The sequence below is a fragment of the Talpa occidentalis genome, unplaced genomic scaffold (assembly GCF_014898055.3).
Source record: "Talpa occidentalis isolate TD23 unplaced genomic scaffold, MPIMG_talOcc4v2.1 talOcc4.15, whole genome shotgun sequence".
In the NCBI taxonomy this organism is placed as follows: domain Eukaryota; kingdom Metazoa; phylum Chordata; class Mammalia; order Eulipotyphla; family Talpidae; genus Talpa; species Talpa occidentalis.
The window spans coordinates 27,360,585-27,373,075 of NW_023601543.1; the positions used below are offsets into that span (position 1 = coordinate 27,360,585).

General features: G+C 45.4%; 1 protein-coding gene across 1 annotated transcript; it reads left to right on the top strand.

The window, feature by feature from the left end:
• Positions 1 to 10,846: 10,846 nt before the first annotated feature.
• KCNE5 (potassium voltage-gated channel subfamily E regulatory subunit 5) lies at positions 10,847 to 12,267 on the top strand. Its single transcript, XM_037512938.2, has one exon. It carries the CDS (start codon positions 10,966 to 10,968, stop codon positions 11,389 to 11,391), a length of 426 nt encoding a protein of 141 aa, XP_037368835.1. The 5' UTR covers positions 10,847 to 10,965; the 3' UTR covers positions 11,392 to 12,267.
• Positions 12,268 to 12,491: the final 224 nt, after the last annotated feature.

Here is a 12,491-nt window from a genome sequence, read left to right on the forward strand (position 1 = left end):
ATTAGCGCTGTATCTCCAATGCCTGCCACTGTGTCTGGCTTATAGTATGTGCTCAGGAAATATTTCATGCAAGTCAAAACCACAATGAGATATTGCCATATACCTGTTAGAATGGCTATTGTCAAAAACACAAGAAATAACTAATGTTGGTGAAGATGTGGGGAAAAGGGAACCTTTGTACATCGTTTGTGGTAACGTAAGTTGGTGCCACCACTATGGGAAACAACATCGGTGTTCATCAAGAAACTTAAAATAGAACTACCTTATGGTTCAGCAATTCCATGTCTGAGCATTTATCTGAAGGAAAAGAAAACACTAACTTGAAAAGATATATATACCTTCCATGTTCATTGCAGCATTATTCACAGTAGCTGAGACAAGGAAAGAACCAAGGTGTCTGTCCATCAGTGGATGAATAGATGAAGAAAATGTGCTTTATATAAATTTAATCGTCCATAAAAATGATGAAATCTTTCCCAAGACAAAGTAAGTGAAATGAGTCAGACAGAGAAAGACAAATACTATATGATCTTGCTTATATGAGAAATCTAAAGAAAAAAAATGAGCTCATAGATACAAAGATTGGAGGTTGCCAGAGGTGAGGGTTGGAGGGTGCGGGTGGGCAAAATGGATGAAAAGAGTCAACAGGTACAATTTTTCAGTTATAGAATCAATGTAATGTACAGTTTGGTAATCATAATAATACTGTATTACATATTTGAAAGTTGCTAAGCAATTAAGCCTTTTTCTTTTTGAGACAACATTGCTTTACCTCACTGTATAGCTTCCAGGTGTAGTTTCTCACCTCAGCAACTGCATATATCACCCTGTGCAACCTCCAAAAATCCTCCAAATAGTCACCATCATCTATCGCCAACCACTTGGCCCACTCTAGTCCCTCCTCTCTCTTCCCTCCGGTAACCACCATTCTGTTGTCAGAGTCTAAGGTTTTGTTTGTTTGAGATTTTCCCCTTTATTATCCCACAAATGAGTAAATCAATCATTTGGTATTTGTCTTTCCCCTTCTGACTTATTTCACTCAGCATAATCCCCTCAAGCCCCATCCATGTTGCCATGAATGGCAGGAGTTTAGGTATTTTTATCGCTGAGTAGTATTCCATTGTGTATATGTACCACATCTGTTTAGTCCTTTCATGTTAGAGAGTAAATCTTAAAAGTTATCACAAGAAAAAATGTAACTATGTATGTATAGTGACAAATATTAATTAGACTTTATTGTGGTAGTCATTACAAAATATATACAAATACTGAATTGTTATGTTGTATATCTGAAATTATGTCAATTATACCTCAATAAAATAGAAGAAAATATTTTAAGAGTGAGTGAATGAATGAGAAAGTCTACTCCTTCTAGGATGAGTAAAGTTTGAATAACTTGGAAGGGTTAAAGGTTTGAAAAGAGCCAGGTATGGCCACAGTGTATGCCAGGCACAATTTGGAAAGGAGTTGAGGGGTCCAAAACTGTTTCATGGGAAATGAGCAGGCCCCATCATGCCTATTTAACATAATGCTGGATGCAAAAAAGAGCCACTGAAGCATCTTTGCCTTAAAGTCAAAATTAAAACAAACAGATGGTAGTTGACACAACTGGTCTTGATTTTTCTCTTCGCATTTAATTTCAAGTCAAGCTCTGCCTACTCATTGTGGGAACCAATTCTCACATAGTCTGGGTCCTGATTCCAACAATTCCGAAGTGTTCCCATATCATCTTTCAGCTCAGAGGCTCTTACTGAAACCCCTGGTGCCGCTGAGGCAAAGGAGGCTGTGCCATCCCTCATCATCTATGGGTGAGGAAAGGTAAACTTGGCTCATCTGCCCTGAGCTCTCTAAGGTTGAGTTAAACACCCCTCTTCTGGGTCCCCCAGCGCTGCATGCTTATTATTAATGAGGAAATAACCACAGCTGACAGTAATGAGCATTTGATATATTCAAGGCACTATGCTAACTGCTTTATAAGCATTATTTTAGTCAACCTTTGCCACAAAATCCTGTAGTAAGCACTTTACAGAAGAGAAAACTGGTACACAGAGAAGTGTTACCTTTTCTCAAGGTAACACAGCTGTGAGGTGGCCAGGCCAGAACTGGATGCAGGTTTTTTTTTTTTTTGTTTGTTTTTTTAATAGAGGCATGTTTCATTTATTTATTTATTTTTATTTGTTTGTTTGTTTGTTTATATACATGCACTTGGTACAGTCAGAAGTGCGGGAGGGTGAGAGAACTCACCAGAGTCAGAGGGGAGAGCAGAGCAGGTAGACTGATGAAGTACACTGCTGAGGGGAGCAGCGGGCGGCAGGAGAGCTCTGCGCGCCGTGTGGGACCCTCTCCGGTGGCCGGGGAGCAGCCGGGGATCGAACCGGCGCCGCAGAGGCCGCGGGCAGCTTCGCAACCCAGCGCTCAACCGCTGCGCCACCGGGGAGGCCCTGGATGCAGTTTTGTCTGATGCTGCAGCTGCCGCTTTTAAACGCCGCGTTCTGCTATTTGCCTCTAATAGGGCCATTTCCACACTCCAGTTTGTAAGAGTCTGGGTAGCCCCTGCCCCCCAGAATGTTAGCTCCATTAGGCAGGAAACAAGTCTCATCTGATTCCCAAAGTCTAATTCATGGCCTGGCACACAAATGGGCAACAAACAAACGTTTGAGACAAAAACATTCGACCTAACAAAAAACCATTCTAAAGGAAGAGAAAAGTCCAGGCTTCCACCAGATGGTGCTGTTGGAGTCCAAGAGAAAAATGCCCTGAGGACACTCCGATTCCTACTCCTTTCCCATGGAATACCCACCCCAAGTATTCACATTGTTTTCTTTCCCGTTGTAGAGAAGACTGAGTGGGTGGGAGAAACATCGTCAAGATAATGGGTAGGCATGACTTGACACAAAATTGACAATTTAATTTTTACCTTTTGTTTTGTCTCAAAAGGCAAGGTTGACCTTATTCTACCCTTTTAGATTCATGCATTTCTTTCAAAGATCTCAAAGTAGTTTTCAGACTCCAGTTACCATTTTACCATTTTAAAAACTAGAAATAAGATCTAAATTTCCCAAAGCATTGACGGATGTTATGCAGTGGAATAGAAAGGTTTTCTCACTGGGAGGCAGGAGAGTAGGATTCTGACAGCTCTGCCATTAACTAATGGGGCACTTCAGGAAATTTCCTTCTTTCTGGACCGCCATATCCTTAACTAAAAAATAAGGAAGTTAGATAAGACTTCCAATAGGAGACTTTCCTCTTTTTTTTTTTTTTTTTGTTTTCTGCTAGCTTCTGTGCAAAGGATGTACACAACATCCTAACAGTGTGGGGGTCAAAAGGATTTTAGAATTTGTTTCAAGTCTCAGCTTGGCCACCTGTAAGCTGCACGACTTTGGGCAAGTTTCTTAACCTCTCTGGACCTCAGCTGCCCCATCTGTCCAATGGTAATGATATTGTACCTACCTCACAGGGTCCTTGTAAGGATTAAGTAAACTAATGCACACAAAGTGCTTAACACAGTGTTTAGTTCACATGAGATTTCAGTGAAAGCTATCACATAGAGCTGACTGACATTTTAGCAATTTTAACAAGAGTTTGGATATACACTTAGTAGCCAGCAAAATGGGGGGGGGTGGCCTCTAAGTGATAAATCACAAACAGGCTTGCTCCTTTTATAAGTATAAGGATAAATGCATTTCATTGGTATATGACAAGGCCTAGTCTGTGATTGAGGCAGAGAGCTACAAGGTAAATACAAACAATTGGAATCTTTATATATTGTTGGTGTGTGCAAAAAGATACAACCATTTTGGGAAAACGTCTGACAGTTTCTTATAAAACAAAACTACATCATCCCTGTGACCCAGCATTTCCACTCCTAAGTATAAACCCAAGAGAAAGGAGAACTTATGCCTACAAAATGATTTGTTCGAGAGAATATTCATAGCAGGTTTATTTTTAACAGCCAGAAACTGGAAACAGCCTAAGTGTCTAACAACAGGAGAATGGATAACCGAATTGTGTTATCATCATACAATTGTGTTACTCACTGCAAATTGATACTTGCAGTGACATGGATGATTCTCAACAATATTAGGCCAAGCAAAACAAGTCTTATACAAAAGAGTTCATCTTATTTGATTCCATTTATATGTATTTTTTATAATAGGCATAAGTAATCAACAACAAAAAATATCCAACAGTGGTAGTTTCTAGGGGTGAAGGGATGGAGGGGGTTGCTTGAGAAGGAGCAAGAGAATGTTTTCTTGAGTGGTGGTAATATTTTATATTTTAGCACAGGTTTAGTTAGGTAGTCACACTTGTCTAAACTCAGAAAACATACAACTAATGTTCACGTATTTCACTTCAAAAGGAAAAAAGAATAATGAGTACAATTGAACTCTAGTTAAAGATAAGTATGTGGGAAACTCTTAGGAGTGAAGGGCACAGGTGCCTGCAACTTCAAAAAGAAAAAAAAAACGGTTAGCTAGACAGATGGAGAGATGGTTAGGTGAGGGATGGATAAAGCCAATATAGGAAAACATTAGTGGCAAAATCTAGCTAGTAAGTAACAAGGTATCCACTGTGAAATTTGTTCAACTTTGCTTGCTGTATGTTTGCATAACACATTTTTGAGAAAAAAGTGTAACCACAAAGTTCCACATCCTGCACAAAATATTTTTAAAACCTGACAAGGGCTTCCCTGGTGGCACAAGGGGTTAAGTCTCAGCGCTATCAAGCTATCGCCAGCCACTGCAGCACAAGTTCCATCCTCAGCCAGGGAGCTAACCCATATGGCGCAGCAGACCTCTCCTGTTTCACCCGCTGCTCCCCTCAGCAGAGTATTTCAGTCAATCTATCTGTTCTGCTCCCTACTGTCTCTGGTGAATCTTCTCACCCCTCTGCACCTCTGGCCTACATCCCAGCTCTTGTATGCATAAGTAAATAAAAAATAAATCGTGGAGGAAGACAGATTTTAGACATAGGAAAATATTTCCTGGGCACCTAGTATGTGGTAGACACTGTCCCAGGCCAAGGGAGGGATACTAAGAGAAAGAATATATACTCATCCTCAAAAGAATTGTAATGGCTCTCTGACAAGCATCATATCAGTTTATCTTATACTGCAGGGATGCTAAGGAGAGTGAAGTTTATCTTGTCGAAAAGATGTCTTAATTGTTCTCATCACGAAAAAGAAATGGTAATTATATGATGTGATAGAGGTGTTAGCTAACACTGTGTGATAATCATATTGCAATATATAAATATATCTAATCAAGACATTGTACACCTTAGACCTGCACAATGTTTTATGTCAATTATATCTCAAAAAATAATGATTTGTAAAAAAAAAAAATTGAAAACAGGGAAAGTGTCTGGCACTGAGACATGTTGGGTGGTTCTTGCTGCAAATAGAATTGGGTGGCATCTTTAAACAAGAGCACAGAAAGTCTTGAAGGCCACACGAAAGTGGTCATTTGACAATCCAATGAGGAGCATTCAAGAATTTTGAGCCAACAAGAGACAAGCTTAAGAAAGTTCTGGAGGAAAGGCTACTACAATAGATATCATTACTTTAGGGGTGTTCCAGACTAGGGGTTTATCATGTACCTGCAATAAGCACAGAGAGCAGATCGGAGCATCCATAGGAAAGAAAGTGGTTCAGAATAACTCAGGGTCTCTGAAGTCCAAGAGGATGACACCTTGCTATGATTTTCTGAGAAATAGTTATTTTGCTGTACCCCTCTTCTACTTCTTTGTCCCATGATATTGGGATTCTGTAAGATTATACTATTTGTGTGCCACTAACACCTATTTTGTTAGTTCATTCTGACTGGTCAGTATCCAAGACACACTGCTGTTAAATAGCTCTAATATCACCCTGTCCACCTTTTAGGGTTGCTGTAAAGTTATTTAATATAATGTGTGTAATATGTCCAGCACACCCTAGGCATTCAATAAATGAGATCAGGTACCATGCTTGATGCTTTAGAATGTGGCTTAGACCCACCAAGACCCCCAAGAAGTCTCTAAAGTAGGCACTTGAAGGCCCTGAGGTTCATTCCAACCCATATATATATTGTATTTTTATCAAATCCTGCACATATTCCTATGGAACAACTGAGACATCCCATTGGACCCAATGAACTGTCCCATTTATTCTCCTCCTTCTTTAGAGAAGGACCTATTGGGCCTCCCCTGGTGGCGCAGGCAGTTGAGTGCCGCCCTGTGAAGCTGTCTGCAGCCTCTGCAGCGCTGGTTCGATCCCGCCAGCCAGAGAGGGTCCCACATGGTGCGGCAGACCTCTCCTGGCTCGCCCGCTGCTCCCCTCAGCAGTGTATTTCGTCAGTCTGCCTGTTCTGTTCCCCGCTCTGTCTCTGGTGAAGCCTCCCACTCTCCTGCGCATCTGGCCTGTACCCCGTTCTTGTATAAATAAATACATAAATCTTAAAAAAAAAGAGAGAGAGAGAAGGACCTACTAAGGTAACTTGTGGCAGGTCAGACCTTCAAGATAGTATCGCTAGGAACAGGTAGAGTGGGGTCGCAACATAGCAGATGACAGTGAGCTCAGACCAGCTGTTATTTTCCTTTTTCAAACAAGGCCTTAGACTTTTGTGCTCAAAGCTTGGGTCCAAAGTTAGAAATCTTACCAACTTCAATTTCAAACATAGATGATGCTCAATGCTCTTCTCACTGGCCCCTGATCCTGGAGTTCCCTGCCTTTCCCCAGTTTATGAAGAAGTGGCCATGAAACTTCTAAAGCCACAGAATGTTCACCAGTGTGACTTGTTCACCAATGTGTTTCTCAGATCCAGTGCAGTGCCTTGTAGTGTAACATGCAATAAATATTTGTTGAATGAATGAATGATTCTTTCTCAGTATCCAGTTGGTGCTTCATAAAGCCCTTTCTTCCCCTCCCTCAGAGCTCACTGTAGCTTTGCCAGCCTCTTGGACTCCAACAGTGCTACCATCTGTGCCCGTCCTTTGGCAACTAACCAAACGCAACACAGTTCAATTCAACCAACTTCCATGGAGCTGCACTATTGGCAGGAAACACTCAGTCTCAAGGAATGGTAAAAACATTTCCTAGCTCATGGCGCCTCAATTGTACTTTTAAAACAACCTTGGCATGAAATAAGACCTTTTCCAAGACTTTCTGAAAGTCTAAATACATAATTATAAATGTCTTCCCTTTGTCAACAAGCTTGATCACCATTCAGGAAATAAGTGAGCTCCGGAGGATGGATAAAGAGATGATTATTTGACAGGTATGGGGCAGGTGTAGACTGGGGGTGGAAGGGTGGGAAGGAATGAGACCCAGTCCTTGTCTGATGGATTTGCAGTTTCATTAGATGGGGTTGGCATCTCAGCCATTCAGGGCTGGTCTGTGACTGCGACTTGAAGAGATGCCCAGCAGCCCCTTGAGTGAAAAGAAAGCCAGAATCCTCCACACACCTGTTGTTTTTTTTCTGAGGGTTGGGCCTTTTTAAATTTTATGACTATTCTCCATTCCTGTTTCCACCCCTTCTACACATCTCCCACTCCCCATGCCAGTCTTCTGCAAGTTGGCAATTAATGCTTTTTTTTTGTAAATGGAATTAGAGTTAGTTTTGTATGTGTTTATTAAAACATTATTTTTAATAGCAAATCCCTAGAGATAATAGAAATCTTCCAATAAGGATTAATTTAAATAAATTATGGTAGATCCAGAGCCTGGAGTACCATGTATACAATAAAATGGTGTAATAAGAGGTAATTGACATGGGAAAAATACACAGTATGTTAAGTGAAAAAGATAGGCCACACGCAGCGGTTGAGCGCTGGGTTGCGAAGCTGCGCGCGGCCTCTGCGGCGCCGGTTCGATCCCCGGCTGCTCCCCGGCCACCAGAGGAGGGTCCCACATGGCGCGCAGACCTCTCCTGCCGCCCACTGCTCCCCTCAGCAGTGTACTTCGGTCCTTCTGCCTGCTCTGCTCCCCACTCTGGCTCTGGTGAATTCTCTCGCCCTCCCGCGCTTCTGACTGTACCCAGTGCATGTATAAACAAAACAAACAAACAAACCAGCAAACAAATAAATAAAGCATGCCTCTATAAAAAAAAAAAAAAAAATATTTAAAAAAAAAGATAGGCCACAAAGCAATGATGTGGGGTGAATGTGTGCAAATGTGTGCAGCACATGTACATGCTACTGGTAATCTTTTTCCTTGGTTTATTTTTGTGTTTTCCAATTCTTCTGCATTGAGAACTACCATTTGAGTTAGGGCACCATTCCGAGGGGCGTACTGTAAAGACCCGGGGAACACAAACAGGGTATCTAGCAAGGCTTTGTTCAGTCAGTGGAATTTGAGGAAGATGAAAGGCACAGAGTATTGGAGAGAAACTCTGGGAACTTGCTTTGGGGAGGAGTGCAAGGCGAGGAGATGGTGTCTATTGGTGGTAAGGACTTAAGGCCCACTAGGGAAGGCTGGATCCCATTAAAGAATCAATGGGGAGCAACTCTGGGTCCCTGAACATAAGGGTGCACTGATAGAAGTAGTGTTGGAGGAGAATTATTCTTGCCACCACACAGTGGATTGGGTTGTAGGCGGGAAGATCTGCCAGAAAACTCTGTTTGCCTATTTGATCTGAGGTAATGAGAGCTTGCATTAAGCTTGTTGCAATAAAACCAGAAAGGAAAGAGTGGATGGATCTGAGAGACATTAGCAAGAAGGAATCAGACCCAGAGAATGAAGTTTGACTGAATATATGCCAGGTGGTAGGTGAAATCTTGTAAGGAGACACTTTCCAAGGAAATGGATGTTAAGAGAGAATAACTGAGGATTGAGTCTTCAGGAATTCCAAGAGTTAATGGGAGAAGGAAAGAAGAAGAGCCAGAAAAGGAGACAGAGAATGATGGGTCAGAGAGATAAGAAGAGAAACTTGAGAATGCAATGCCATGAGAGCCAAGGACAGTTACAGGAAGAAGTGGGTGGTTGATGGTATCAAATTTTTCCTTGAGGTCTGAGATGCAAACTGAACTGAGACACTTGAATTTGGCCAGGGGGTCATTGGTGAACTCAGAGAGAGTGGTTATTGCAGAAAGTGCTGGCTTCTAGAAGGTTCCAGGGAAGGGAGAAGTAGGGAAATGGAGGCAGCACATGGATACCACCCATGTAACAAGAATAAGTGAGAGTGAGGAGTGAGAGTTAGGAGTGAGAAGAACCAAGTCAAAGTTTACCATTCTGTCCTGCTACTTAACCACTTGAACTTGTTTCTTCTGAAAATGGGAATAATGCTACTATTTCAAAAGGCTGTTGAAAACACAACATAACGTTAAAACATAATGTTCATGGTATGTTGAAAGGGCTATTTCTTTCACCCTCTCTACCCAGACAATGTTATAGATTCTGGGCATGTTTTAATGGATAAGTGGAGTCTTCTAGCTTAACAGTCCTGTCCCTAGGTTGGTACTGCTTTGTGAATTGCCTCACTGTGTCCTGTGGCATCTGTCCTGCTACTTCACATGAACAATTCTTTCCTGAGCTCCTCAAAGGCAAGGGCATCAAGGTAAAGTCATTATGAGGGAGTCAGTGGTCACAGACAGGTGGAGTATCTGTGATACCTGGGTAGAGGCTGTTAAGACCCTGGATATCATTTGGTGCAGACCTCACTCAAATACAAAAGGCTGCAGTCCCTGGATGGTTGGCTGAAGGTGGCTGGGGCAGAGCCACCAGAAAACCTTCACTCATGGTACATGCAGATCAAAAGTCCAGCCTGTGCCCAATAGTCTTGAACAGGCAGCTTGATATTCAAGGTGTGCACAAAGGCATGTAGTTTTCTTTCATGCTTTCTATTCTCATTTGGTAACTGTGTGCAACCAGACCTGACCAGCATGACTTTCTGGCTTTCCTGCTCACTGTCTACAAATCAGAGGACTGATTTGTACAAATCAGTCCTCTGATTTATAGCCTTTTCCTTCATTATGCTCAGTCTGTTTCCAGTTTAACATACTGAGCACAAGAAGGGTAAATGTGGTAGGGTAGAGGCACTGGAGCTTTGATGGTGGGTCAGTGGCCTTTTAAATGTCCCTGCTCCTTTCACATGGAGCAGAGAAATGTTGTTTTCATTCCTGGGAAGATGGCTTACCCACAGAACACGTGGATGGCTCACTCACATGCTAAGATGGGTGGGTACCCCCGAAAGTATGACAGTGGATCAGAGCAGGGGTACCTATGAGAAGGCTGGTATTATTCTCTGAAGCCTTTTTGGTAGACCAGGGAGTCCTGCTTTCATCTCTTGCAGGTGCCCAGCCCTCCAGTCACCAAATTTGGCCTGGGCATTTTTGGAACAAGATGCTCTCCTGGGGCTCGAAGAGCGAAGGAGGGCTAGCAACACTGGCCAAGGCCCTGGTCTGTGGGAGTAATTGCCGGAAGAGGCAGACCAGACTCAGCTTCTGCGCTACTGAAGCTCCTAGGCCCCGGGGCCAGGGCCCGCCTTTAGGGGCCAGGGCCCGCCTTGGGGGGGCCAGATGCTGTATCTGGCCCAAAGCCGGGCCTGCAGGGCAGGTGGCCAGTACTTGGAAGGAATTCTCTTTGGCCTCCCAGGGTCCGGGCTTGGCCCCAGCAAGCTGCCCAGCCAGCCTGTGCTGCCTCGGGCCTCGCGCATTCCGCGCCCCCGCCCCCTCCGCCCCTCTCCCGGCCTCGCCCCCTCCCTTGTCCCCTTCTCCTCCCCCCGCCAGCTGTCCCCTTTCCCTGGAGCGGCCAGACAGCCGGAGCCTGGGAAGAGGCGGCCCGGGCCGGAGGGGGCGTGGTGGGGAAGGGGAGGAGGAGCAGGGGTGAGGGGATAAGGAGGCCCGGGCGGCGGTGCCCCCAGCCACTGAGCCGCCCGCCGGGGAGCTGGGTGCCTCCGCTGTCACTCGCTCGCTCGCTCGCTTGCTTCCCCTCACTCAGGGGGAAAGGTCACCTGCGTCCTGGAGCCGCCTTGTCCCTCCCCGACAGCCATGAATTGCAGTGAGAGCCAGAGGCTGCGAACCCTCCTGAGCCGCCTGCTGCTCGAGCTGCACCACCGGGGCAACGCCAGCAGCCTGGGCGCCGGCCCCGGCCCTAGCATGGGCATGGGGGTGGTGCCTGACCCCTTCGTGGGCCGCGAGGTGACCAGCGCCAAGACCGACGACGCCTATCTCTACATCCTGCTCATCATGATCTTCTACGCCTGCCTGGCCGGAGGCCTCATCCTGGCCTACACCCGCTCCCGCAAGCTCGTCGAGGCCAAGGACGAGCCTTGCCAGGCCTGCACCCAGCACGAGTGGGCCCCGGAACGCGACCCGGACGACCCCGAGACGGCCACCGGCTCTCCAGCACAGGGCCGCCGCCAGCCAGCCCCTGGGGGGCTGCCCACCCTCAGCCAGGGCACTGAGGGGGTCTAGAATCAGGCTTCGCTTGCTTGCGCGCACCCTCCTTATCTCGCTAATGCCAGGATGCGCGCCGGTTCCTTTCCTCCCCTTCTAGGGTTCACCTCACCTGAGGCCCAAACAGTGATGAGAGGCTAAGAGACCTGGTCCTGAAAGCCCTGGAAGAAGTACCACCCTGTCCCACTCCTGGCTAGTTTCTCTCTCGCCTAGGCCACCCCCCCCAACCCCGCACATCCAACTGCGCTAAACTGCCTCTGCTTTCTTGTCTTCAGCTAGCCCTGACACCATGCCCCAGCCCTCTGGGAACTGAATCCAACGCATCCAACACTTGGCTTTGAACTGAAGCAATGAAGTCGATCAGAACTCTGGGCCGTCTGACTGGCAGCTGCTCCAGGGACTGCTCACCCTGCAGAGCCAACAGGCTTGCCATCTTTGCCAGGCCGGCTGCAGCAGCTCCAGCTTCCTGTTGCCTTAGGGACAGAGACAAAGAAAAAGAAGACATTTCAGACATCTTTCTCCTCCCTCCTTCTTTCAGCAGGGAGCTCGCAGGACGCTAGGACCAGGCTGTGGGCTAGAATGGACTTAATGGGGAGGGAAAAGGGAGGGAAACTTACTGGGAAGGGAGAAACCTAAGACCCCCCCCCCGCCCCCCAACTGTATTGTCTTGCATCTAGTTGTCCTCCCAAAGGTAACTTGCCTGATTTGTAGAAGCTTTGCCATCTTTCTACCATGGGTAATCATTGCTGGGTACATCACCCCAATACTTCCAAATGCCTCTCCTGTGTTGATTCAGTGCTTCTGGCAGCTGCCTGCTTCACCCCTGGAACAGGAGGCTCAGAGGTCCCCTGCTGTGTAACCCGGGCAATGTCAGAGGCAGGTAATAAAGGTTGTTTAAACAATAACCTAAGACTCTTTCTCTCAAAGATCCTAGCCTTGAGACCCAGTGCTATATAGAGAAGGAATCCTTTTTTGCTTTTGGAAATGGTGCTTGGATTTGGGGTTGGATTGTTGTGATATCCTGATATATCCGCTTCCAATACAGTGAATGTGAATAAGGTGAATGTGATTGTTGGTGAGAGAAAGGTTTACATGGCAAAATGTTTTTTTTCCCCCCA

Excerpts from the sequence above, each read along its gene's own strand:
- KCNE5 (XM_037512938.2), top strand. The coding sequence starts at position 10,966 with ATGAATTGCAGTGAGAGCCAGAGGCTGCGAACCCTCCTGAGCCGCCTG.